This window comes from Prionailurus viverrinus, chromosome D1 (genome assembly GCF_022837055.1).
Source record: "Prionailurus viverrinus isolate Anna chromosome D1, UM_Priviv_1.0, whole genome shotgun sequence".
Lineage (NCBI taxonomy): Eukaryota > Metazoa > Chordata > Mammalia > Carnivora > Felidae > Prionailurus > Prionailurus viverrinus.
In genome coordinates this window covers 63713320-63741006 of record NC_062570.1, presented here as the reverse complement: position 1 = coordinate 63741006, position 27687 = coordinate 63713320, and the positions used below count along the sequence as shown (strand labels likewise).

General features: G+C 52.2%; 1 protein-coding gene across 2 annotated transcripts in view; it reads left to right on the top strand.

The window, feature by feature from the left end:
* The first annotated feature begins 1801 nt into the window (after window positions 1-1801).
* The window catches only part of DCHS1 (dachsous cadherin-related 1), a 43891-nt gene continuing 18005 nt past the window's right edge, over window positions 1802-27687 (top strand). For both annotated transcript variants that reach the window (XR_007156185.1, XM_047877365.1), the window contains exons 1-12: window positions 1802-2052; window positions 14932-16845; window positions 22543-22731; window positions 22828-23059; window positions 23199-23435; window positions 23721-24746; window positions 24955-25148; window positions 25395-25491; window positions 25593-25750; window positions 25950-26814; window positions 26907-27146; window positions 27238-27363. Coding sequence is in view for 1 of the 2 variants with exons in the window: in XM_047877365.1 (XP_047733321.1) it covers window positions 15052-16845; window positions 22543-22731; window positions 22828-23059; window positions 23199-23435; window positions 23721-24746; window positions 24955-25148; window positions 25395-25491; window positions 25593-25750; window positions 25950-26814; window positions 26907-27146; window positions 27238-27363 (5158 nt within the window). In the remaining variant the exon portion in view is untranslated. The remainder of the gene's footprint in view (window positions 2053-14931; window positions 16846-22542; window positions 22732-22827; window positions 23060-23198; window positions 23436-23720; window positions 24747-24954; window positions 25149-25394; window positions 25492-25592; window positions 25751-25949; window positions 26815-26906; window positions 27147-27237; window positions 27364-27687) is intronic.

The following is a 27687-nucleotide window of genomic DNA, read 5'->3' as shown; positions in this document are numbered from 1 at the left end:
ACGTTAAAAAATAATTTAATCCTTAGACCCACTGTATAGATGAGAAAACTGAGGCAAAGGCAAGTTAAGTAACTTTTCAAAAGCCACAAAGCTTGTAAATGGCAGAGTCTGGACCCCAAACCAGGCAGTCTGGCTCCAGAGTCCACAAGCTTAGTCACCATACCATACTGCCCTATCCAGTGGTTTGTTGTTCAAAATAAATGAGAGCAAACCCTGTAATATGAGAGACTTTGTAAGGACTCAAATATAAGGTTACTCCCTCTTTCCTGAGGGAAGATTTTGGAAAAACAAAAAAGGCAAAACCTCACCCTGTATTCAAGCTTATACGGTATTTGCAGATGACTCCCAAATATTTATGCCCATCCAGGCCATTGTTCTAAGCTACAAAACCTACCTACCCAGCAGGCACTTCAAAGTCAGCAGCCCAAATGTAAAGTCATCATCTTTCTATGTCAACCTGCAAGCTACTGCTGCTCCTTTTGTCTCGCACAGTGAATGTCATTGCCATCCACTCAGCTTGCAAACCAGAAATCTGGATGTTACCAAGGACTCCAGCCCCTCCTTCACTCCTCTCTTTCCAAATCGCACCCCCTTCTGCTTTAGCTGAAACTTTGTTTTCTTTTCTCAGAAGTTCCCAGTCTCTCTGTACCATTTTTACACCTCTCAAGCACAGAATACTTTTGGACTCAGCCTACTCACAGTCATCAGGAAAGGCAGAAGGGGAAGGGTCAAAACTCTTCCACTTCTTTGATACTCTCCACCTCTGTCTGATTTCACTCCTTCCCATTTTCTCTTCCAAGTTGTCCCTCGAGCCCCTTCCCAACTCCCTGCCCAGTTCCTATCTCATTTTCCTTTTCTGGGGACTATCTCCCGAGTTAAACCATCAGCCGCAAATCTCTTCTTTCCAAACCTTCCAATCTGTAGCCTCAAATTGGGGATGAGGGAAGAGGGGAGTGAAAGAGAGCTTAGCCATGAAGAAGGGAAAAGGGATAGTGCATGGGATTAACAGAAATGACTAGGAGGGAATGGAAAGACGAAGATGGAAGAAGAGGATGGGGAAAGAGGAGGGTCGAGAAAGGGATGGCAGAAGGGAATGGGGAGAAGGTGAGTGGAAGGGGGCAAGAGGAGACAGGGAGAATGGGAAGGCAGAATGGGTTGGTGATAAAGGGGAAGAGAAGGACAGAAGGGGATGGAGAGACGGGGAAGGAAGCCGGGTACAAGAGAAGGGTTGAGGAAGGAGATGGGGAGAATTTGATAGACAAGAGGCTAGGGAGAGAGAGGACTGAGCGGAGGGGATGGGAAGGGAAGAAACGGGTGGAGAGAAAAGGCCGAGGGAAGGGGTGAGAAGCAGGGGACGGGGAGAAAGGGAGAGGAGATGGAGAAAAAAGGGTGGGAGGGAGAAGGGCTGGGCGAGAGAGAGCGGGAGAACGGGACAGCGAGGGGGAAGAGGGACGTCCGGGCAATAGGGGCTGGGAAAGAAGATGGAAGAAGAGGACTAGGCAGAGGATGTCGAGATCGGGATGGGAGGAGGGGGCCGGGCGCAGTGACCGGGAGCAGGAACGAGAACGGGGACGTGAGGACCGCGCGGCGCTGGGGCTGGATCCGGCGCCGGGGACTGGGGCCGGGAAGTCGAGGGGCGGAGGGAGGACGGGCGGGCGCTGGGGGGGCCGCGGCGCGGAGCGCGGGTGGGGGCGGGGGCGGGGGCTCCGCGGGCGGAGGGGCGGGGGCTCGGGTTACCGCGCGGAGGGCGGGGGAGGGGAGGGGAGGGGAGGGGGCGCGGGGCCGCGGCGGCGAATCTCGCATCCTCCGCGGGGCGGCTGTGGAGGAGGCGGCGCCCCGGCGGCGGCAGCGGCGGCGGCGAAGGGAAGGACGGACCGACGGCCAGGGGCGCACGGACCGACGGCTGGCTGCCCGGAGCTGATCGCGAGCCCGGAGACAGCGGCGGGGGACGATGCGCGGCCCCAGGCCCCGCGCGGGCGGGCGCTGCCCGGGGGGCTGACCGCGGCCGGACGGCGCCCCAGGACCGGGCGAGGGAGCCCGCGCCGCGCGGAGGTCAGTGCCCGCGCCCGCCCGGCCCGTCCGGCCGCGCCCGCCCGGCCCTCCGGCCTCTCCCGGGCGGCGGCGGCGGCGGCGCAGCCGGGGGCTTTGTTCTGAGCCGGAGACAATGGGGGAGGGGGGGCTGGGCCTGCGGGACGAGGGCGAGCGTGAACGTGAGCGTGGGGGCAGGGCCTGGGGGTCTTTGTGTGTGTGACATCGAGTGGGGTGTGCGGCGTGAGAGTGTGAGGGGGGTGTGGGTGCGGGGTGCGAGCAGGGTGTGTGTGTGCTACTCCGAGTGTGAGTGCATCAGCAGAGTGTGAGTCAGTGCATGTCACTGGGAGGTTGTGTGTCCGTGTGTGTCTGTCTGGTTGTGTGTGTATGTGCGTGTCACTCCGAGGGTGTGTGGGTCAGAATGAGTGTGTGTCATGGTGAGCAAGTCCCAGTCAGGGTGTGTGTGTGTGTGTGTGTGTGTGTGTGTGTGTGTGTGTGTGTGTTGCCTGCCTCTTTGGAAGCCATGTGTCAGAATGTGGAGGATGGGTGTGTGACAGAGACACACTGAGACAGAGACAAAGAAACTAAGGGGGAGAAGTAAAGAGAAACAGAGGAGAAACAGGCAAAGCCTGGAGTGGAAGTGGGGCATCCAGCCTGGTGCTCTGAGTTTGTGCCCAGGATGCTTAGATGAGAATCTTGTTCAGGAGACAGAGGGAGGTCACCACAGGCCTGGTCCCACGTGGAGGGGGTGGGGAGAGGGAGGTCTAGAAGCACAATGAAGTCAGTGTGGTGTGGGTTGGGCCTGCAGCCATGGGGTCATAGGCCAGAAAAATATTGTTACTTATGTCAACTCCCCAAATACCCACAGGGGACACGGTCATAGCCCTACTCAACCCACAAGGGACACAATCCTAGGCAATACACACCCACCAGAGATACCTTCACAGCCATCACATACCCCCAGGAAGTACTGTCAGAGCCAACACACACGCAGATGATGCTCTCAGGACAACACAGACCCACAAGAGAATTGGTGCAGCCAACACATCCCCACAAGATCATTGTCAAGGCCAACACGTACCATGGGAGACACACTATTACTGCCAACATCTCCTTGTACACACTGTCACAGCCATGCACATCCACTGGAAATAGTCACAGCCAACCCATCATCTAGGTTATACTTCATCAGAGCTGCCTGTACATAGCAGGTGTTCCAGAGTCCTAACACTAACAGGACGCTGTGTTGCAGTGGCCCTTACCACACACACACACTGGAACAACCCTTGCTTTTTTGGTGACATGAATATACCAGGAGTGAGCTGTCCCAATTGCTAAACAAGCTCCCATTAACTTACGATGCTCTCACTCCTCCTCCATAGACCCCTAGGCTCAACGTCTTGTTCCCTGAAAACTGGGGACCTGGATCAGTCTTCCCTTCATCCTATAGCCTGCCTTGATTTGAAGTGTCCTTCTAATACCCCAGCCTCACAGCTTCTTGAGCTCCTTAGCTCCTGTTATCTCCTTCTTCCCTCCCAGGACCACTTTGCAGAACTGGTCCATCTCTAAAATTGTAAACCCCTCCTTTCCACTCTCTGCGCACAGCCTCCTGTGTCCTTCCAGCTCTCAGATGCCCTCACTCCCATTATACTTACTCTTCAACCTCATAATGGCCTCTTGCCCTTGACCTCTTTGCTTTTTCCTCATCTGCCCCTTTCTGGCTTTGTGCTTTCCTTCCAGTATACACACCCGGGACTATCCCTTCAGACACTCCTTGGCCACTCTTTGTCTCATTGTCCTTGAGCCCACCCACCCCACAAAGTCTCAATCCAAATTCTCAACCACACCAAGTAATGCTTCTATAAATTCATGCTTCTATAAATTCCACCCTCAACTGGCCCTCCATAAATAAGTAGAGGAAATTTTTTCTGTTTTCTTCATACCCCTTAACCTCACATCCCTCAGCCCATTGTTTTCAGCAGATTAGTCAATCCACTGGTTTATTCATTCAGCAAACCCATATTAAGTACCTGCCCTGTGCCAGGCAGTGTGGTAGGTGTGGCATTACAAGGGTGAATGAAATGGACATGGTCGTTGCCCTCACGGAGCTTACAGGCTATCTGGTGAGTGCTGTGCCATGGTAGCACACAGCAAGGAAAGCTAAGAGAATATAGGGATGTCAGAAGAGGCTTTCTGGAGGAAATGACGTTTAAGCTTAAGCTCAATGGATAAATAGGGAGTCAGCCAAGCAAAGGAGAGGTGGAGATGAGGTAGACTGGGTGGAAAATATTCAAAACCATGGGAGCAAACATGGAAAAGCCCACTTGCAAGAAGTATTTTATGTCCAAGAGGTAAAGCAATCCAGTGAGCCTGGCACTAATAGTATGTTGTGAGGAGAGGTGAGAAAATCTGGGAAAGGTGGAGAGACAGCTAGTCAGATCATGTGGTTCTTGTAGGTCACAGGAAAAAGATTATCTAACCCCACAATAATGGAAAGTCTCCTAATGTTTTGAAGCTACAGTGTGATATGATCAGATCTGGTTTAGAACTACCAAGTCTGACAGCGTGGAGACTGAAGGGAAGGATCTGTAAAGGAGGATCGTTGGCTGTTGCAGGAAGCAGGAGAGGAGGACACTGGCCTGAACTGGAATGGTAGCAGCAGAGAGGGAGAAAGTAGATGGTTTCAAGAGTTATGTAGGCAGCAGGGTCAGCAGGGCTCAGCAGTGGGATGGATGTAGAGGTGAAGGGGAGGGAAGCAGTAAGAGTAGACAATCTGGTCTGTTCACTCACTGAGAAAAGTGAGGCCATCCAATTTGAATTTCCTCAGCTTTCTGCCTCCACCCTCAAATTTTATCTGCATTCCCCTCAATCTTTTCTTTTTTTTTTCCTATGAAGAGGTGTCTCTTCTAAGACTACTTCACCCATCCCCTCCTGCCTCCATGGGGACATCACTCCCCTAATTATTCTGTGTCTTATTCATTCTCCAGTTTCTCCCTTTGTACCCATTCCTCCTGCGAGCATACACAGAGCCTCCAGTCTCCCCTGCCTCCCTGAAGCCTGTAGTCCCCAATGAGCTAAGAGACCCTCTCATGTTGCTTCACTGTGAAAGGGTCTTCTGCATGGCTGTTCCCACTTCCTCACTTCCCCTTTACTCTTGCCCCTCCAGGGTCATGGGTCTCCCTAAGAGAAAGTGACCTCTCACCTGCCAAATCTAGAGGTTCTTTTCAAAAGTCCTCAACTGCCTGACCCCTTGGCATGGTCTGACATTGTTGACCATTCTTTTCTCTTTGAGTCATTCTTGTCTTATGGCTTCTGAGCCACCATTTTATTCTGTCCACATTTAGTGAGGTCTCAAGTGCCAACCACAATGCCAGGTGATGGGAATATTATGAGAGAAGACACTATTCATACACTCAGGAAGTTTAAACCTCAGTGGAAGAGCCAGGCAGATAAACAGATGATTACAATATGATGGGGTCTGTGCATCTCTCTCCCAGAGCTCCTCCTTGCTGTTCCTTCTCAGTCTGCTTTGGAGAGCCCCTAAATGTTAGTTCCTTAGGGTTCTGGTTTGGACCTTCTTATTGTCTCACTGTATACACTCCTCTAGGTGATCCATCTCATTCATTTCCAGGGCTTTAATTATCATCTCTATAGGCTGATGACTCCCAAATGTCTACTTTTTCCAGACCTCTCTTCTGACCTGCAGACCTCCATATCTGCTTCCTACCTGGTGTTTGCTATACAGCTCAGAAGCACCTAAATGTCCAAACCTGAACTCATCATTCCTTCCCTCCACCACCACTGTCTGCATTGAGTTATCAAGCTACGCATCCAGAAGTCAACTTCAGCCAATGCCTTGCCTTTGCCATCTGTCTTTCTCCAACCCAGAAAGTCACTGGAACCTGCTGGTCCTACCTCCTTTCCAGCGCTCTCTGGCATCCCATCCCCTTTGCTCCATGGCTTCAGCTACTGCCCTCACCTCATTGTCTGTTCACAAAAATTACTACAAGAGCCTCCTAACTTGTCTCCCTAGACTTCTACTGTTCTTCTTCCAGGCCATTCTTTTCAATGCAGCAGGAGGGATCTCTCTAAAGTGCAAATCCTGCCATGCATTCCCTGCTCAGTATTCTGCAATGTTTTTCCATTATCTTGGGTGAATTTCCACTTTAATGAGGCTCAGGAGATCCCTCACGATCTGACTCCCCTCGGCCTTCACAGTCTCATCATCTGTGTCATTTCCCTACCTTCCTCACATTCCAGGTTCTAGCCATATTGAATTCCTTGTAGTTCCTCAAAGACATGGCATTCTGCTAAGCTTCTGGCCCTTTGCACATACTGTTCTCTGCCCTAAAAGCCCTTTACTCCCCTCTTCTTATGGCTAGCCCCTTCCCATCCTCAGATCTAGTCTCAAACCCCACCTTTCCTGACTTTACCGTGCAGGCTTGGGATCCTCTTGTCTGACTGTTGTCATTGCCTCTTCCCCGTTCTGTCTCTCTGACTGGGCTGGGGCCTCTTGATGGCAGGGTTGCATATTATATATCTTCATCTCCCTGGGACCCTTCACATTCACATTCATGGCAATGAACAAATGCATGAATAAATGAAGCCGCTTACTGCATATACCTCACCCTCATTCACTCTTTAGAAGATTGACATCTGGTCTCAGCTGCCCACACAATCGAGACATTTCCACACGTACCCACTTGTCCCACTGGAGACATTGCCACTCCTCTCCCCCACAAACTGTCCTTCCTCACCCTATGTTCTCCTCCTCTCTGCCCTTCACATGGGCTTCTCTTTTCCTGGATCTTCTTTCTCTCCCTCTCTGTACTTGATTTCTCTTTCATTCAGTTGGCAAATATTTAAGAAGCACCAGAAATTTGCAGATACAAATATATTGCTCCAGGTGCCTATTGGGGTTCCTGGAAGGAGAAGAAGATGAGGAAGCTGTGACCTGCCATCAGGCCACAAGGCACGATAGTGCCCACCATCTGCTCCACTCCAGCAAGCCCCCTTCCTGGGAGGTGCCGTAGGCTGCTCCTCCCCCCACCACCCCTCACACACACCCACTGTGGGTCCTCCCAAATCCTGGCACCCTTGGCCCTGCCCCTCCCCATATCAGGTGCCCAGACACCTGTGTGTGCCCTCCTCCTCTTCCCTATCCTTCCTGTGGTAACAGAAGCAACTGGACTGTCTGATGCCCTGAGACCTGCAAGCAAAAGCCCCTCCCAGGAGTTCATGCTGCTGGATCCTATCTTCTTCCTGGTTTCCCTCTGCCTGCCCCTTACTTCAGTTCTACGGTCCATGTTTCCTCGGTAACCCTCTGACTCCCAGGCATTTTCAACTACTGACACTTGGGAGGGACTACTACTGAGTTCCTATGTCCACTGGTGAGAGGGTACCTCCTCCCACTGGTCTGCTTGGAACCCCCAAGCCTGGGTCAGGATGCCCCTCTGTGTTCACTTGGCACACTAGAATGTCCTTGTTTATGTTTGTCTCTCTAGGCTGCTCATGGAAGGAGCTAGACTGCATCTCCCATTTGGTTGGTGAGGAAGGAGGAGGGGAAGAAGGAAAGGGAGGAAAGGAGAGGGTGTAGGTGTGTGTTGGTTCTGACAGTGCTTCCAGGGGGGATGTGACGGCTGTGAAGTTATTCCTTGTGGATGTGTGTTGCTGAGGACTGTGTCCTTTGTGGGTTGAGTAGAGCTGACCTTCCAGCCCCACCATTTACCACCTTAGCTTCTCTGAGCTCCCCTTTCCTCAGGTGAAAATGGAGGCAACATTCAGAGAGTTGCTTGAGAATTTAGAAAGAAAACAACTGGTAAGTGTTGAACGGTTAACTTAGTTTACTTCCAACATCTCAGTTCTTCTACTGTGTTCCCCTGACCCTCAACCTCTCACTTCCCTAAACTTGTTCTTTCCTCTTGACATCTCTGGGTTGCTGCTACGTTTTCACCTTTTCTTGCTCCAGCCTCACTGGCCTCCTCTGCAACCCAGACTATCAGGGTCAGCCCTTGCTGCCCATCACCGTCATCCCTTGCTGCCCATCACCACCAGCCCTTGCCCTCTCACCCTGCCATGCCTGTCCCAGATCATGTCTCCCTACCTGTGGACACCATGAAGGCAGGGACTCTGTCTGTCCAAGTCACTGCTATATCTCTACTGCTTAGGATGATGGTTGGCCCGTTGTAGGCCTTCAATAGATATTTGTTGAATAAATCTATTAATGAATCATTTCACATGCATGCCCTGGGCCAGCTTCTCCCCATTTTTTCTTTGTCTCCTAGAGACCTCCAAGCATCCTCTGGCCCCTTCTCCTGTCTCACCACCTGACTCCATGCCCACCTGACCCTCTACTTGGACTGGCATTTCCTCATCACAGATCTCCTCCTCTAACCCACCTTGTGCACACTGTCAGAATTATTCTCTTATAGCAGAATTCTGCTTGTTCTCCTTCCCTGTTGTGTTGCCTCGCCCTTCATCAGAGCATTCCAAGCCTTCCAGTAGAGAAGCAATATAAGGTAACGAAGCACTAACTTTGGAGTCCATCAGAGCTGTGTTCCACATCTCTCTGCCACCCACTCTGACCCTCAGTTTCCTCATCTGTGAAATAACACTTATCCCAGAGTTGTCGTGTGTGTCTGGCACACAAGAGCAGCTGATATTTATTCAGCCTTCACTGTATGCCAGACGATGTGCTAAGTTTTTGGTAACATTCTTTCATTTAACTCTTGTGTCAACCATATAAAATGGACACTTTAATCCCCTCATTACCAAGGAGGAAACTAAGAAAGGTTGAACAATTCACCCAGGACTACACTGTAAGTGGCAGAGTCAGAATTTGCACTGAAGTCTGTCTCACAGCAGAGCCTATCTTCTTAATTATGCTTGGGCACTTACAAAACACATACTGTGTGCCAGACACTGTTCTAACAGCAAACACAGTGTAGGAAGTGCTATTATTGTCTCTACTTTATAAATGAAGAACTGGAAGCTCAGAGAAATTGAGTGGCTTTCCCAGTGTCACAAAGCTAGTAAGTGTGAAGCTGGGCAAAAAACATTTGGTTTGGCCCCAGAGTCCACGTTTTCACCACTATCCTGTCCTGCCCTACTGTGATATATTGCCTCCCTATCGTAGAAGTGCAGTGTGTAGTGATGAATCAATCTATGCTGTGTTGTTGAGTTGTTTAGTTGATTTATTCTTTATCATTTCCCACTGCAGGAGGCTTGTACCCTTCAGACTCTCCTGAAACTATTCTCTCCAGATCTCTAGTGAATTCCTTACTGATAAAATCAATGGCCACTTCTCAGCCCTCGTCTTGCATGAAGTCTCAGCAGCCCTGGACACTATTGATCCCTCCCTTCTTGTTGAAATATTTCCTCCCTTAACTTCTGTGATACTGCCTCCTCTTCTTCTTCTCTGAGAAGAATAAAGGTCTCCTCAGTCCGCCCCTTAAATATGACTACTCCTCAGGATTCTATGCTAGACCCTCTTCTTCCTCTGCACATCCTAGCTGATGGGTCTCCAAGCCCATGGTTTTCACCTACCCCTGATTTGTCCAAATCCCTGTCTCCAACCCAGACCTCTCTCCTCCAGACCTGCAAATCCAATTGTGTCTGGGACATCACCATGTGGGGATCCCAATGGGCACCTGAAAAATGGCTTCTCCTCGGTGGTATCCTAATGGCACCACTTTAGTAACCAGGCCAGAACCCTGGGATCAGTCTAGACCCTTCCATTCCCTCACCCTTCCTGACGCATCAGTGGCCAAGTTTTAACCAACTTCACCTCCGTTATCTGTGTCTTCTGCTACTGACCTGGGCTGTCACAGACACCTCTCTCCTCCCATATGTTCTCTTCTTCAGGCCTCCATTGTCTTGCTAGCACTCCCTCCCTTCAGCTCCCCTGCCATTTCTTCCTTTCTTCATCCTTCCCTTCTCTCTGCATCCTAGGCAGCATGGAGTGCATAGTCTTGGGATCAAATTGGGGCTGTGTTAACTCAGAAAAGTTGTTTCACACTGAGGAAGGCAGGACACCTTCCTCACAGGGTTGTTATGATTAAATGGGGGTATGTCTGTGAACTACCTGGCATAGAGCCCAGCACACCATTAAAGCTCAGAAAAGGGACTTTTCCTCTGCTTGTATCTGTCCCCAGCCTCTCTGAAGTGGCTCCCAGGAACCAGTCCTCAGGAGGAACACAACCCTCCCATGAGTTTTCTCAGGGATATCCTGGAAAGCCAGTTTGTCAGCCTTCTCCTTCCTCCCTTCCTCACCCTCCTCTCCTCTCTGCCCTCCAACACAGCTCTGTCTCCCACCTCTATTTACCTCCCCCACCTCTCCAGGCTAGCTGTGTCCACTCTGACTTAGCTCCCCCCTCTGTAGTAACTGCACTCGCCCTCTCCTTTGCCCTTTGCCACATGTGCTCTCTCCTTTGTCACACTGGCTTACTTTCTCTCAGTCTTGCCCCAGTCATCCCCACCAACATTCTCACGTCCCTTCCTCTCCCCGTTATGCCTAGCCCTCCCTTTGCTCACCAAGGTTACTCTCTTCCTCCATGATTTCTACGCCAATCTGCCTTTCTAGTCCCCCCCTCACTCTGTTGTCTTTCTGGTCCCTGCCCCTCCCTGGCCCTAGGACAGGAAGTTGAGGGAGGAGGCCTGGGCGGTGCCAGCTCCCCCAGCCTGCTTCCCTTCGGTACCTTGGCCACTCCTCTACTTCCTTCTGGAGCACCCCCTTCCTTTATGGTCCCCCTACTCCTCCCCCAACCCACCTCTCTTTCCTCTCCCATGTTCCCCCTGCTCCCAGGTCCTGTAGACACACAGGCTGCGGTGGGGGGAGGATTGACATCACATCGAAGGCCCCAATGAACAGCCTCGCCCCTCCCCCTCCTAATGAGAACCAGCTGTGGTTCCAGAGGCCCAGATGTGGGGCTAGAGAGGGAGAGCGGGATGGAGCCAGAGGACAGAGCAACAGGACCAAAACACTGAGGGCATGCAGCAAGGCAGAACTTGGTGGGAGAGGACAAGTGACTGATCTGGGGGAAGAAAGAAGACAGGTCTGGGCAGGAGACAGGTGGACTACTGAGGCCAGATCTGGGGGAAGGGACAGGACAGACCTGGAGAAGGAAAGAGACAGGAACAGGGAGGAGGAGCCAGTCCTGGGGAAGAGGCACTGAAAAGCACCGGACAGATGGGGAGATGGTGAGAGGAGAGTTGGAGACAGGATGAGACAGTCTCTGGAGAGAGTCTGGAGTGCGAGTTTGGAACTGGAAGTCCTGGAGCAGGAAGTGATGAGGCACAGTCCAGACAGAGGCCCCAGGGACCTAAAGGTCACAGCTGCAGCCACAAAGCTGACCACGAGTGCCCCGGCAGCATGTGCGAGAGCATGCCTGTGTGTGGGTGGGTCTGCGAGTGTATGGCACGTGCCTGCCGGTGTGTCTGCACACGTGAAAGTGTGTCTGTCTGTGTACCTGGTTGGGATGTGTATGTGAATGTGCCCGTGTGTATATTGTGGGGGGATATCATGCGAACATGCCTGCCCATGTGAGGCTGGTAAGAAAGTGTCTTTCTGTGTGTACAAAAGCAGGCCTGTATGTGTCTTTGTATGCCTGCATGTGTATGTGGGTGGGGGTAGGTTCCATGGGAATGAATATGCCCATCTGTGTGTGTGAAAACATGCTTCTCTGTGGGGGGGAGGGGGGTGTATCTGCATATGTGCACTGGCTGTGTATATGTCAACGTAGCCCCTGTCCAAATATGTATGAGTGTGTGCTGAACGTGCCTATCTGTATGTGAGTCTGTGTAGCTGGCTGTACATGGGTCTGTGACTGTGAGTATGCACCTTTCTGTGCCCATTGTGAGATTATACTGGGGGTGTTTGCAATGGACAGGAACCCAGGTTATACAGGTTAGGATAAGGGGCAACTGCCTGGGCCTGAATACCTCTTCTTTCAAGGCTGATGATTCACCTGAGCTTTTATCTCATACCACTCATACATCCTTTCATTCAGAAAACATATTGATCACAAACTATGTACCATGCTTCGTGCTATACACAACGGTGAATAAGATACAATCCTAGCCTCTCACATAGCTGACATCCTGTCTCTGGGTGGGGAGACAGAGAATTATAATACAGTAATAAATACATCGGCCTCACTGTCCATTATCTTCTTTCCCCATCCACCATAACTGCTTTTTCTCCACTGATTGATTAAATAAATACAACCAACTCTTAACTCTTGATCCTTAACCCAGGCTCTAGGCTCAGATCCCTGACCTGAGCCCCTGGGCCAACCCTGTGCACTCACCCTCTCCGCTCTCTGAGTCAGACCTATGTTCACTCACTTCCTTGTTCTGAATTCCTCTGACCTATTATCCAATGTGGCAGTTCCATGAGCTTCTCAGACTTGAGTCCCCAAGGAGAGTGCACACAGAGCAGCCCAGAACTCTGAAGCCAGGATGAAGGGATCCATCAGAGATGGTGTTGAGAGGTGCTGAGAAAGCAGCTTCCAGATGCCCGGCTCTGAGCTCCTTGGTTCCATTGCCTCTAATTCTCACAGAATCATCTGGATTAGGAAAATAACTCAAACTTCAGAATCCCTACTGTTTTTATTGCCTCACACAGGTGGGAGGGATGGGGAATGGAAGTGTAAGTGAGAGGTCAGAAACTCCCTTGGGAGGACAGGAAGTCCTAAAGCAGAGCTAATACATAAAAACCTGAGGACACACTTCTGTAGCCACAGGACTGACCTTGGTGCCTCAGGGGCACAGGCTCACATGTGTTTGTGTATGTCATCTGAGTTGGCATGTCCATGGACATGCTGTCTGTGTCAGCACCTGAGTGTGGTGGTGTAGAATTATAAGGCTCTGACCTTGCACTCAGCATTGATTCCCTGCTCAACCATGCTGGACAGAGTCCAACTAAGACCCTGAAGTTGCTGCCCTCAAGGAGCCTGTAATTCAGGGCTGCTATGCAGTTTATTGCCAGTGTGCACCTAGAGCAGTGAGAGCCCAGAGGCTCTGATGGTACGATGGGCTCTGCAGGTAGGGGGAGAGAGACGTCATAGAAGATTCCACAGAAGACAGAACATTGGAATTGGATCTTGAAGACTGAATAGGAGATGGCCACTTGGAGAGGACTTTTAAAGGATATCACAAGACAAGAGAGCTGTGCATACAGGGCGAAGAGTGGGGATGGCTTTAGTGTTGGGATGCAGGGTGTGGTGGAAGAAAGTAAAGGTAGGGCGCACTGGAGAGGTGGCAGGCTCAGATCAGGAAGCTATATATTAAGGACACTGTACTTTATCTTTTGGGCTAGAGGTTGCCTATGAACTCCCTGAAACTGCAGACACAGTCTGCGTGTATGTGTATGTGCATTTTTTTTTCTGGAGAGGAGCAGCAGTTTTTTGCCGTCAGTAATGGGGAACCCATGGAAGCCTCTCTTCAGGAGTGATTTGGTTAAAGCTGCATGGATAGCTCTGGTCAGGTGGAGATGGGTCAAAAGGTCCAAGCCAGGAGGCAGGGGGAGCAGTAAGTAAGGGGCTGCTGTAGGAATCAAAAGGACAGATGACTGTGTTCAGACTAGGTCAGCAGCTGCAAAGCAAGAGGAAAGAGCAGACTTGAGACATGTCTTATTGAGATGGTCAGGTGTTGATGACTAACTAGAAATCAGACTGAAAAAAAGCAAAGAAGCAAGAAGAGCTGCTGAGTGGTTGTACTGTTCACAGGAAGGAGAGTGAAGGAAGAAAATCAGCTTGAGGTGAAGGTTAGGGATACGGTGTTCTGCAGCTCTCCCTGTAGGCCTGGAATCTACAGCCACATACTCTGTATGATCCATTCGGCCAAGTCTCACTGGTTCTTCAAAGGCCCCTTCCTCTGGGCTTCCACAGCACCTCATATGCCATCTGACACAGCACTAGTTACTAGTGTGTCTCCCTATCTAGACTGGGACCTGCCTGGGAACAAGACCGTGCTCTTTCTTTCTTCCTTGGGACCAGCACAGTGCCAAGCTTATAGTGGGTTAATTCTTGAATATGTCACCTACACACTGATCTAATCCATCCTTCACCCTTAAAGCAAGTTAGCTCCCTAAAAACACAATCTGTAGGAAGGAAGGAGGGAGGGAGGGATGAAGAGGATTTTTAGGGTGGTGAAACTACTCTGCGTTAATACTATAATGCATGTTGTTATATATGTCCATTATACACATATACATTATACATTTGTCCAAACCTATACAATGCACAACACACGGCTGAGTGTCTGACTCTTGATTTCAGCTCAGGGCATGATCCCAGGGTCACGGGATTGAGCCCCGCATCAGGCTCCAGCCTGCTTAAAATTCTCTGTGTCTCTCACTCTGTGCCTCTCCCCTGCTTGGGCTCTTTCTCTCTCTAAAATAATCAATTGATAAAATTAAAATAAAATAAAATAAAATAAAATAAAATAAAATAAAATAGGAAAGTCTTCAACATATTTAAATGCTGACAGAAGTCTCCAAAAGGTGATGATTGAAGGTGAGGTTACCAAAAACACATGGTTATTGAGGTATTAGTCCTGAATGAGAAGAAAAATAAGAAAGGATTGGCCATATTTTTAAGTCCAGAGATGAAAGAAAGGGAGTCCAAGGGCATTGAGACCTGGACAATAGGAACAAAACAGTCTGCTGGGGGAGGAGGGTTAGGGTGGGATGGCAAGCTGCCAGGGAAAGACTGGAGCGGGTCCTGAGGAGTTCTGAAACAGGCACTTCTTGGACTCAAGATGGGTGTGCAACAGCACAAATGCCCTACGGCAGGGCTGAACATGCCTCAGTCTTGCTGTGGCTTAGGTCCCAGTCTCCCCGGACCATTGATTCCGTTCCCCACCTCCCCAATCATGACTTTTTTCCTTCTGCTTTTCTCCCAGGTCAGGGAGCCCGAGCTGGAGCCAGGGCCCAAGCTGGACCTGATCCAAAACCTGAGATCAAACTGGGCCCAGAGCCTGGCCCAGAGCTGGAGCCCAAGTCACAACTGGATCACCCCTGTCATGCAGAAGGAGCCGGGCATTGCGCCTTCCTGCACTGGCATGCAGAGCTCCAGGCACCTCCCCCTGCTACCACTGCTGCTGCTGCTGCTGCTGCTGGGAGCCAGAGTGTCAGGCGCCTGGGGTCAGGCCGGGAGCTTGGACCTACAGATTGATGAGGAGCAACCGGCAGGCACATTGATTGGGGACATCAGTGCAGGGCTTCCACCAGGCACAGCAGCACCTCCCATGTACTTCATCTCCGCCCAAGAGGGCAGCGGGGTGGGCACAGACCTGGCCATCGATGAACACAGTGGAGTGGTCCGTACAGCCCGTGTCTTGGATCGTGAGCGGCGAGATCGCTACCGATTCACCGCAGTGACTCCTGATGGTGCCACTGTAGAAGTTACTGTGCGAGTGGCTGACATCAATGACCATGCTCCAGCCTTCCCGCAGGCTCGGGCTGCCCTGCAGATACCTGAGCATACAGCTCTTGGCACCCGCTACCCGCTGGAGCCTGCTCGTGATGCAGATGCTGGCCGCCTAGGAACCCAGGGCTATGCACTATCTGGTGATGGGGCTGGAGAGACCTTCCAGCTGGAGACACGTCCTGGTCCAGATGGGGCCCCAGTGCCAGAACTGGTAGTTACTGGGGAGCTGGACCGAGAGAACCGCTCACACTATATGCTTCAACTGGAGGCCTATGATGGCGGTTCACCCCCGAGGAGGGCCCAGGCCCTGCTGGATGTGACACTGCTGGACATCAATGACCATGCCCCAGCTTTCAATCAGAGCCGCTATCACGCTGTGGTGTCTGAGAGCCTAGCCCCTGGCAGTCCTGTCTTGCAGGTGTATGCATCTGATGCCGATGCTGGTGCCAATGGGGCTGTGACTTATGAGATCAACCGGAGGCAGAGTGAGGGTGATGGACCCTTCTCCATTGATGCACACACAGGACTGCTGCGGCTGGAGCGGCCACTGGACTTTGAGCAACGGCGGGTCCATGAACTGGTGGTGCAGGCGCGGGATGGCGGGGCTCACCCTGAGCTGGGCTCAGCCTTTGTGACTGTGCACGTGCGAGATGCCAATGACAATCAGCCCTCCATGACTGTCATCTTCCTGAGTGCAGATGGCTCCCCACGAGTGTCTGAGGCTGCCCCACCTGGCCAGCTCGTTGCTCGCATCTCTGTGTCAGACCCAGATGATGGTGACTTTGCTCATGTCAATGTTTCCCTGGAGGGTGGAGAGGGCCATTTTGCCCTAAGCACTCAGGACAGTGTCATCTACCTGGTGTGCGTAGCTAGGCAGCTGGATCGGGAGGAGAGGGATGCCTATAACTTGCGGGTTACTGCCACAGACTCAGGCTCACCCCCACTGCGGGCCGAGGCTACCTTTGTGCTGCATGTCACTGACGTCAATGATAATGCGCCTACCTTTGACCGTCAGCTCTACCGACCTGAGCCCCTTCCTGAAGTTGCACTGCCTGGCAGCTTTGTGGTGCGTGTGACAGCCCGGGATCCTGATCAGGGCACTAATGGTCAGGTCACCTATAGCCTGGCCCCTGGAGCTCACACCCGCTGGTTCTCCATCGACCCCACATCAGGCATTATTACCACGGCTGCCTCGCTGGACTATGAATTGGAACCTCAGCCACAGCTGATTGTGGTGGCCACAGATGGGGGCTTGCCTCCTCTCGCCTCCTCCGCCACAGTCAGTGTGGCCCTGCAAGATGTGAATGATAACGAGCCCCAGTTCCAGAGGACTTTCTACAATGCCTCACTGCCTGAGGGCACCCAGCCTGGAACCTGTTTCCTGCAGGTGGGTAAGTCCCGCACACAGCGGGATGTTGCTGTGGGCAGGAATGGATGAAAGGGTCACAGGGGACCTCAGAAGAGAAACCAAGCCTTGCAGGTGCATCTGTTTATGGTGACTTATGTCAGAGGGTTTGGTCCTATCCTGTGAGCTCCAAAGTCTGTGCAGAGTGTGAGGGCTAACGACAAGATGAGAAAGCAGGGTTTGAGAGCTGGGCCAGGTGAGGCAGTTGAGAGAATTAAGATTGGATCAAGAGAAAAAGTGTCCTGTGGTGTCAAGAGGTGAGAGAAACTCTTATCAAATCTCAAAGCTGTTCTGAAAGGCAGAGATGGAGATTCTGTACACCCATGTGGTTCCTGTTCCCCTAAGGGGATGCCAGTATTTATGGAGCCCTTGTCCAGTGCTGTGCTCTGCTGGAAGAAATCCCCATCCCTCTCCCTGGAGCTGAGCCTTGAAGAGACATTTGGGCTCAGTCACAAGAAAACAAGAAGTATTAATGAGATCCCAATACCCAGAGCAGGAAGGCCTCTCAGAGGAGGAGGTGAGAGCCCTGGACAGATTCTGGAAGCCATAGAGTGCTTGTGAGTCAGGCCTGGAGGAGACAGAGGGGGCATGAAACTAAAGAGGCAGGCCAAGGCCAGATTGCAGAAGTCCTTGGACACCAAGCCGTGAGGTAAGATTAGGACTTTACTTGGAAGGCAAAGGAGATCACTGAACTTCTTTGAGCCAGAAGAGGGTGTGATCATATTGGTTGGTTTTTTTTTTTTAATATTTTTTTATTTGTTTTGAGAGAGAGAGAGAGAGAGAGAGGGCGAGGGGGAGAGAGAGACAGAATCCCAAACAGGGATTCCACACTATCAGTGCAGAGCCCAACAGGGGGCTTGAATCCATGTACCATGAGATCATGACCTGAGCTGAAACCAAGAGTCGATACTTAACTGACTGAGCCACGCAGGCCCCATTGTTTTTGTTTTTTAAAGACTACTTTTTGGGAGCAATTTTAGATCCACAGCAAAATTGAGTTGAGAGCAAAGATTTCAAATATACTCTCTGTCCCCATTCATATACCCTCCCCGACCAGAGTGGTTCATTTGTTACAACTGATGAACGTACATTGACACATTATCACCCCAAATCCCCAAAAATGGTTTACATTAGGGTTCACTCCTGGTGTTGTACACTGTATTTGTTTGGACAAATGTATAATGTATATGTGTATATAATGGACATATATAACAACATGCATTATGGTATTAACGCAGAGTAGTTTCACCACCCTAAAAATCCTCTTCATCCCTCCCTCCCTCCTTCCTTCCTACAGATTGTGTTTTTAGGGAGCTAACTTGCTTTAAGGGTGAAGGATGGATTAGATCAGTGTGTAGGTGACATATTCAAGAATTAACCCACTATAAGCTTGGCACTGTGCTGGTCCCAAGGAAGAAAGAAAGAGCACGGTCTTGTTCCCAGGCAGGTCCCAGTCTAGATAGGGAGACACACTAGTAACTAGTGCTGTGTCAGATGGCATATGAGGTGCTGTGGAAGCCCAGAGGAAGGGGCCTTTGAAGAACCAGTGAGACTTGGCCGAATGGATCATACAGAGTATGTGGCTGTGGATTCCAGGCCTACAGAGAGAGCTGCAGAACACTGTGATGTGTTCAGGTGACTGCATTGTTCAGGTTGGCCCCAACTATGCTGATAAGAGTTGCAGAGAGATGAGACAAAATAGTAGACAGGGACCAGATTGCAAGCTTTGACTTTGTTTTAAAAATCACAGGGGGCCAAAGAGGGGCTGTAAGCAAATCTGGTACGCCTTTTGAAACGATTGCTTTGGCTGCATCATGGAATATGGAGTATGCAAGAGAGGAAACAGGAGGTAGCAAGGCCTCTTAGGAGACTAGTGCTTGAAGTCTTTACATCTCAGAAGTCCACCAGACCCTTGCGCATCTTCTCAGGGCCTAGACTTCAGGCCAGTGCCTAGATCCAGCTGATGCCTTGCCTCTGGCCAGACTCTGGGTATTTGCCTGCCTGCTGCTATCCAGCTCCCACCCACTCTCCCATGTGTTTACTCTCCCTCTTGGCCTCGGACCAATGGGTGATGACTTCCAAACTTTTTCCTCCTCATTAGTGCCTGAAGCTAGAGGGTAACTCTCCAAGGGGTTTCCTGGAGTTTTTACTATTCATAACTACAGGGAGGTGGGAGTTAAAAATGATCACCGAGTGTTCATACCTGTTCATATCTGAATATTAAGACAAGAAGTCTTAATATTCAATTCACTCAATATACATTTATCAAATATCTACCATGTGCAAGTCATTGCATTAGGGACACAGAATACAGTCATGAATGAGTCATTCGCCCCGCCCCCTGCTTCATGGAGTTTATAGTCTAGAGTGGAGATTCATGTGCAAAGAAGTAGTTGTACTGCAATAAGAAAACCTCCATGATGGGGTCTTATGTGAGGTAGACAGGCAGTATGAATGCATCCCAAAAGAGGTGAGCCTCAAGCTGAGACTTACAGGATGAGCAGCAGTTGGTGAGGAGACCAGACAGTGGGGAGTGTAGGGCGGTGGTCCAGGCACAAGTGACATACATGCACAGAGCAGTGGGAGAGCCTGACTTGTTCAGGGGCCTACAAGTGGCTCAGTGTCTCTGGAGGTTAAGGTTTGGGATGGGAGACTGAGAGGGAGACTGTGCAGGTAGGCCAGACAGTGAGGAGTCAAGCCAAGCCAAAGGGTTTGAGCACTTTTCTTTGGAGAACATTAAAGATTTTCAAGTGGAAGGGTAATATGATCATATTTGCTTTCTCAAAAGATGCTTTTGGTAGTCAGTATAGAACAGCGGTTCACAACTGGGCATGATTTTGCCCTCTGGAGGGGACATCAGGCTATGTCTACAGACATTTCATTCTGACACATGAATGTCACAAGTGGTGTGATGCTACTGACATCTAGCGCACAGAGGCCAGGGATGCTGTCAAACATCCTGTAATGCACAGGACAGCACACAACAAAGGATTATCTGATCCAAAATGCCAGTTGTGCCAAGGATGAGAAGTCCTGGTGTAGAAGATGGATTGGAGGCTCAGGCACCTATGAGAAGGGAATCACAATAGTCCAGGGGAGAGATGGCTCAGGCCTAAATCAGGAGAGTGATAATGGTGATGGAGAGGATTAGACAAATAGGAGAGATAATGAGGATTTACTTAGTCCCTAGTTGATTGATATACCGGGAGAGAAAAAGGGAAGAACAGATTTCTGGCTTGAGCAACTGCCTGGATGGAAGAGTCATTAGAGAGGGGTTGGAATGATCATGAGTTTAGTTTTAGACACATTGGATTTAAGGTGCCACTTGGGACATCCAAGTGGAGATATTGAGCAGGCATCGATGTGCAGGTTTGGAGCTCAGAAGAGTGGTCCAGGTCAAAGTGAAGATGATGGTCAAAGCCACAGAAATGGAAGAGAAGGTCCTGAGGGAGCATGTCGAGTGAGAAGGCCAGGGAGAGATCCCAGGGAGCAAATGTGTGAGAACAGTCAGGGAAAGGGGAGGCGGAAGAGTCTGTGGAGGGGAAGGCAACAGAAGGAGAAGTGGGAGACACCTGGGAGGGAGGTCAGGGTGGGGTGGATGCAGTAAGTTTGTGGTCTGGTAGGAACTTCAGAAAATTCACAGATAAGGGTGTTTACTTCCTCCTTGAAGTAGTGCATTCGATGAGAGCTAAGGGCGGGTGGGGATTAAAGGAGAGCTAAGTGGGAGAGGGGACTGACCAAGGTTGGGCTGGGACGCAGGGCTGAGCGCCTGCTGAGAAGAGAAACTGCATTTGCAGTGGAGCCTCTGAGCTGGAGCTGCACAGGCTGGGAAATTCACTTCTGCCTTGGTCATTTCCAGTCAGTGGCCTGTATGCCTTTTGGGGTCACTTCCTGACAACTTCCCCTGACCACTATTTATTGCTTTCTTCCTGCAGGGAGTCAGAGGGCAAAGGTCTTTAACAGCTTCTGGAGATGATGCAGCAGCTGTGCTGCAGCCCGCCTGGATTGATGCAGGGGGATGTTTGTCTCCTGGGATATCTGGGCCCACAGCCACAGTAAAGAGTTAGAGCAGGAGCTGTTTTCCAGGGTTCAGCCATGGCAGGGTCTCTCCGGAGGGTAAACAGTGCCATAAATCACTTCTGTCAAGGGCCTGGGCAACAATCAGAAGTCCTTGGCTAGCCTCCTTTCTGAGGAGCATTTTCTGGCTACGAAAAGGGAACTCTCCAGCTTCCTCTTACAGCATACCGTGACCCTAAGACCCTTGTACACACAGAGAATACTTTGTCACAGGCTACAGCAGTCAACACCAGCTAACACACTGTTGGGGGTCTAATGTGCACCCAATGTATAAAACTTAGTTTGAAGGAGGTTTTTGTTGTAAGGGCAATCAGAATATCTGTTTGCTCATTCAACAAATATATATAGAGTACCTACTGTGTGCCTGGCCCTGTCCTAGGCTCAGAAGCTTTTGGAATGGTGTCTCCTGCTGCTCTGCTTCTGAAATGTTCAGAGGCTCCTGACATTGGTGTCCAATAGTTTACCTTTTCCTGAGCCAGTCTAGGAGATGCCCAAGAATTAACCAGGAAAGCCTTCCCCTACTTCTTGGTTTTGTGGAGCCTCCTGGACATAATGCCCTTGATGCCCCATGGACTTGCAATTCTCCCTCTCTCACTTCCAACAAGGTTGGCTTGAGAGGCAGTGGATGCCACAGGTGCGTGAGCCACATCCATAAATCCACAGAGCAGACCCCGATCCCTCCAGCGATTAGATTCCAGTATCAATCAAACCCTGCTCTGGAATGGCCAAACTCCAGAAAATGCAGGGCTAGAACATCAGTCCCAGTAGGTGCGTCAGTTAGTTCTCTGCTCAGAGTGATTATGAGACTTGCTGATGGTTATTAACTCCCTGTGACCCACCTGGAATTTGCAGTCATAGCCCAAGCACTCTCCTTTGTCAGTGCAGTTTGACCTCATCATTTGCAGATTCTGCATTTGTGAATTTGCAGACTCTCTAAAATTTATTTCTAACACCCAAAACAATACTTATGGAGCTTTTGCAGACATTTCTGGACATGTGCAGAATGACGAAAAATTCAAGTGGCCTGATGTGCACATTCCAAGCAATGCTCTGCCTTCATATTTCAGCTCATACTGTAAACAAGGGTCCTTTTTGTGGTCTATTTGGTGCCACATTTTTTGCATTTTTGTCCTCTTTGTTTGGTGATTTTGCTGTTTAAAATGGTCCCCAAGTGTAGTGCTGAAGTGCTGTCTGGTGTTCCTAAGCACAGGAGGGCTGTGATGTGCCTTATGAAGAAAATTAGCATGTTAGATAAGCTTCATTCAGATATGATTTATAGTGCCATTGGCCATGAATTCAGTGTTAATGAATCAACAATATATATTACATAGGTGTCTTTAAACAGAAACATGCATAAAACAAGGCTATGTATTGACCAGCTGACAAAAATGTTGTGATCAGAGGCTCACAGGAACCTAAACCAGGTGGTGAGGTTTGAGATGTAGTTGGGTTTTGGCCCATGTCCTATTAGTCCCCTGTATGTGTCCACCATCCAAAGACCCTGGCTCCCAGCTGGCCCAGGGCCTGCTTCTTCTAATTGCCACTTAACTCTGGCTCTTCTGGTCAACAAGATGGACATCACTCACCCCAGCCTCTCCCCAGGTGACAGCCACAGATGCAGACAGTGGCCCATTTGGCCTCCTCTCCTATTCCTTGGGTGCTGGACTTGGGGCCTCAGGGTCTCCCCCATTCCGCATTGATGCCCAGAGTGGTGATGTGTGCACGACCCGGATCCTAGACCGAGACCAGGGGCCCTCGAGCTTCGACTTCACAGTGACAGCTGTGGATGGGGTGAGTGGGCAGACCATGGGCAGTCTGGGTGTTGGAATAGGGCATTCACCAGAGCCAGACAAGGTCCACCTGACTTATCGCTGCATGTCTCCCTAGGGAGGCCTCAAGTCCATGGTATACGTGAAGGTGTTTGTGTCAGACGAGAATGACAACCCACCTCAGTTTTATCCACGGGAGTATGCTGCCAGTCTGAGTGCCCAGAGTACACCAGGCACAGCTGTGCTGAGGGTGCGTGCCCATGACCCTGATCAGGGGCCCCATGGGCGACTCTCCTACTACATCCTGGCTGGCAATAATCCCCCACTCTTTGCCTTGGACGAGCACTCAGGTGAGGATCCTCCCATTCCCAGGCCTTGCCCCCGGACCCCTCTCCCCACCTGCTTACATGAAGTATTGCCCCCTCTCCCATAACCTTTTTACTTCTATTCTGTTTCCTTATATGTCAGTGCTTCTATCCCTTCTCCCAGGGCTGTTGACAGTAGCCTGGCCCTTGGCCAGACGGGCCAACGCTGTGGTGCAGCTGGAGATTGGGGCCCAGGATGGAGGTGGCCTGCAGGCAGAGCCCAGTGCCCGAGTCAACATCAGCATTGTGCCTGGAACCCCTGTACCACCTGTATTTGAGCAACTACAGTATGTCTTTTCCGTGCCAGAGGATGTGGCGCCAGGCACCAGTGTCGGTGTAGTCCAGGCACGCAACCCACCAGGTATCATTTATCATTATACCCATTTGGTGCTGTACCCAGACACACCACCATAACCCATCTCAAAGTACCCTAGAGTATCACAGCACAGGTAACACTCAGGTTACAACCCCAGCACCTCCCTGGACACAGTGCAGGCCCTCTGCTTCATCCCCAGGCACATGAATGTCCCAGTAGTTTGAAAGACACAGGTGTGGACAGTGCTTCTCCCTCCTTGGGATCAGAGTCTGGGCCCCAACTCGTTAGATGCGTCCCATCTCTTTCCTGACTCCTCTCTCCTCTCCTCAGGTCGCTTGGGGTCTGTGACCCTTGCCTTATCAGGTGGGGATCCCCGAGGACTCTTCTCTTTAGATGGGGCCTCGGGGCTGTTACAAACACTTCGCCCTCTGGACCGGGAGCTGCTGGGACCGGTGCTGGAGCTGGAGGTGCGGGCAGGCAGTGGAGTGCCCCCAGCTTTTTCAATGGCTCGGGTGCGTGTGCTGCTGGATGATGTGAATGACAACTCCCCTGCCTTCCCTGCACCTGAAGACACAGTGTTGCTGCCACCAAGCACTGCCCCAGGGACTCCCATCTATACACTTCGGGCTCTGGACCCTGATGCAGGTGTTAACGGTCGAGTCACCTTTACCCTGCTAGCTGGGGGTGGTGGGGCCTTCACTGTGGACCCCACGACAGGCCATGTACGGCTTATGAGACCTCTGGGGCCTCCAGGGGGGCCAGCGCATGAGCTGGAGCTGGAGGCCCGGGATGGAGGCTCCCCACCCCGCACCAGCCACTTCCGACTACGGGTAGTGGTACAAGACTCGGCAACCCGTGGGCTGGCTCCTCATTTTGACAGCCCCATCTACCGTGTGGACCTGCCCTCAGGCACCACCCCTGGAACTCAGGTCCTGCAAGTGCAAGCTCAAGCACCAGATGGGGGCCCCATCACTTACCACCTTGCAGCAGATGGGCCAAGCAGCCCCTTTGGCCTGGAACCACAGAGTGGTTGGCTATGGGTGCGAGCAGCACTGGACCGTGAGGCCCAGGAGTTGTACACACTGAAGGTAATGGCAGTGTCTGGGTCCAAAGCTGAGTTGGGGCAGCAGACAGGCACAGCCACCGTGAGGGTCAGCATCCTCAACCAGAATGACCACAGTCCCCGCTTGTCTGAGGAGCCCACCTTCCTGGCTGTGGCTGAGAACCAGCCCCCAGGGACCAGCGTGGGCCGGGTCTTTGCCACTGACCGAGACTCAGGACCCAACGGACGTCTGACCTACAGCCTGCGACAGCTGTCAGAAGACAGCAAGGCCTTCCGCATCCACCCCCAGACTGGTGAGCACTGGGGCCCAAATTCTGAGATCTCATAGCCTCATCCTCAGACTGGTGAATACCCAGACAGAATTCCCAGACCCCTGCCAAGAGGACCAGGACTCAGCCTGGACTTTCACCCTGGCATTCCCTCCCACACTCCCTAACCCCCAGCTTCTCAGCTGCAGGCCTCAGGCTGTGCCCATACATGACCCTTATCCTGCACTCCCAGGAGAAATGACCACACTCCAAACCCTGGACCGAGAGCGGCAGAGCAGCTACCAGCTCCTGGTGCAGGTGCAGGACGGGGGGAACCCACCCCGTAGTACCACAGGCACCGTGCACATCGCAGTGCTCGACCTCAACGACAACAGCCCTACCTTCCTGCAGGCTTCAGGGGCTGCTGGCGGCGGCCTCCCTATACAGGTATGTGAAGTGGCAGGACCCTGCCCTGAAGAAGTGTGAGAGTCAATGGGGTGGGGGGTCATCTCCCCACAGAGCTGTAGGTGTAGATCAGAGAGACTGGCTCTTGGAACAGGTGTGAGAGCAGGAAAGGGGCTCTGCCTGCATTCAGGTGAGGGGAACTTGACTCTGAGATGTCTCAGGTGAGGGAAACTTGACTCAAGAACACAAGGAAGGACACAGCTGTAGGTGAACTGTGTGTCCCCACAGGTACCAGATCGAGTGCCTCCAGGAACACTGGTGACGACTCTGCAGGCCAAAGATCCAGACGAGGGGGAGAATGGCACCATCCTGTACACACTAACTGGTATGATGGGGGAGACGTGGAGAGAAGGGAGTTGGTGGGTGATGGCATGACCTCCCCAGCTCTGGGACTCATGCCCTCACCCTTCGTATACCTGTCCCCAGGTCCTGGCTCAGAGCTCTTCTCTCTGCACCCTCACTTGGGGGAGCTGCTCACTGCTGCACCCCTGATCCGAGCAGAGCGGCCGCACTATGTGCTGACTTTGAGCGCTCACGACCAAGGCAGCCCCCCTAGGAGCTCCAGCCTCCAGCTGCTGGTGCAAGTAAGGCTGCTCTTCCTTAAATCTGTTTACTTCTCCTTGGCCACCACTATGAGCTCCCTCCAAGAGCCACGCTTTCATGGAGTCCTTGTGCCCTCTAGTCAGTCTACTCCTACTGCCCTACCAGCTACCCAGCAGGCCAGCCCAGACCCCTTTAACTTGGCTCCCCTTGATTCTGTCCTTCCTCCTCGGTCCACAATAGGTGCTTCCATCAGTTCGCTCGGCTGAGCCCCCACCGGATCCATCAGAGCCAGACCCAGCGGCTCCGGTGCCCGTCGTGCTGACGGTGACAGCAGCGGAGGGGATGCAGCCCGGATCCCTGTTGGGTTCCGTGGCGTCGCCAGAGCTGGCGGGGGTGGGCGCACTCACCTACACTCTGGTGGGCGGCGCCGACCCGGAGGGCACCTTCGCGCTGGACGCGGCCTCAGGGCGCTTGTACTTGGCCCGGCCCCTGGACTTTGAGGCAGGCCCGGCGTGGCGCGCCCTCACTGTGCGCGCTGAGGGCCCGGGAGGCGCGGGCGCGCGGCTGCTGCGCGTGCAGGTGCGCGTGCAGGACGAGAACGAGCATGCGCCAGCCTTTGCGCGCGACCCGCTGGCGCTGGCGCTGCCGGAGAACCCGGATCCTGGCGCGGCGCTGTACACCTTCCGCGCCTCGGACGCCGACGGCCCGGGCCCTAACAGCGATGTTCGCTACCGTCTGCTGCGCCAGGAGCCGCCCGTGCCTGCGCTGCGCTTGGACGCGCGCACCGGGGCGCTCAGCGCACCGCGAGGCTTGGACCGGGAGACCACACCTGCCCTGCTGCTGCTCGTGGAAGCCACCGACAGGCCCGCCAACGCCAGCCGCCGCCGCGCAGCGCGCGTTTCTGCGCGCGTCTTTGTCACGGATGAGAATGACAACGCGCCGGTGTTCGCCTCCCCTTCACGTGTGCGCATCCCCGAGGATCAGCCGCCCGGGCCCGCGGCGCTGCACGTGGTAGCGCGGGACCCGGACCTGGGCGAGGCCGCACGCGTGTCCTATCGCCTGGCAGCTGGTGGGGACGGCTACTTCCGGCTACATTCCAGCACCGGTGAGTTGGGCGCAGAGATTGGGACGAGGGAGGGTGCTGATTTGGAGGAAATGTTGAGGTTTGCTTCCAACCTGCCTTACCCGCTCACCTAGGAGCGCTGTCGGTGGTGCGGTCCCTGGACCGCGAACAGCGAGCTGAGCACGTACTGACGGTGGTGGCCTCCGACCACGGCTCCCCTCCGCGCTCAGCCACGCAGCTCCTGACTGTCAGTGTTGCTGACGTCAACGACGAGGCACCCGCTTTCCAGCAGCAAGAGTACAGCGTCCTCTTGCGTGAGAACAGCCCTCCTGGCACTTCTCTGCTCACTCTGCGGGCGACTGACCCAGACCTGGGTAAGACCTGAGGGGATGAGTGGAGAGAGGTACATCTGGAAGGAAAAGGTGTATTTACCCGCTGACCCCCCTCCTTGCTGCCCTTCTTCAGGGGCCAATGGGCAAGTGACTTACGGAGGCATCTCTGGTGAAAGCTTCTCCCTGGACCCAGAGACTGGAGTTCTCACAACTCTTCGGGCCCTGGACCGGGAAGAACAGGAGGAGATCAACTTAACAGGTACACACTGACAGGACCCCAAAAGCCTGAGGTGTTATAAACAGCCAGTGTTACATGGGTGGATGCTCCAAAGTACCTTCTAGAAGCTTCCACCTATTACAGCACAGCTTGTTATATTTTTGGATCATCTTGGGGCAGATTGCGAGGTCATCTGACTACTAGACTGTCCCCGTTATCACACGAAGTCTCAAGTACATAATGTCACAGCTGTGCTCTTTAGGATTCCCTCAGATTATACTGTGGCCATTTAAGAGAGAAACCTATTGATTGTACCAGAGAGGTTAGGTGACTTGTGCAAGCTAACACAGCTTGGAAGTGGTAGAA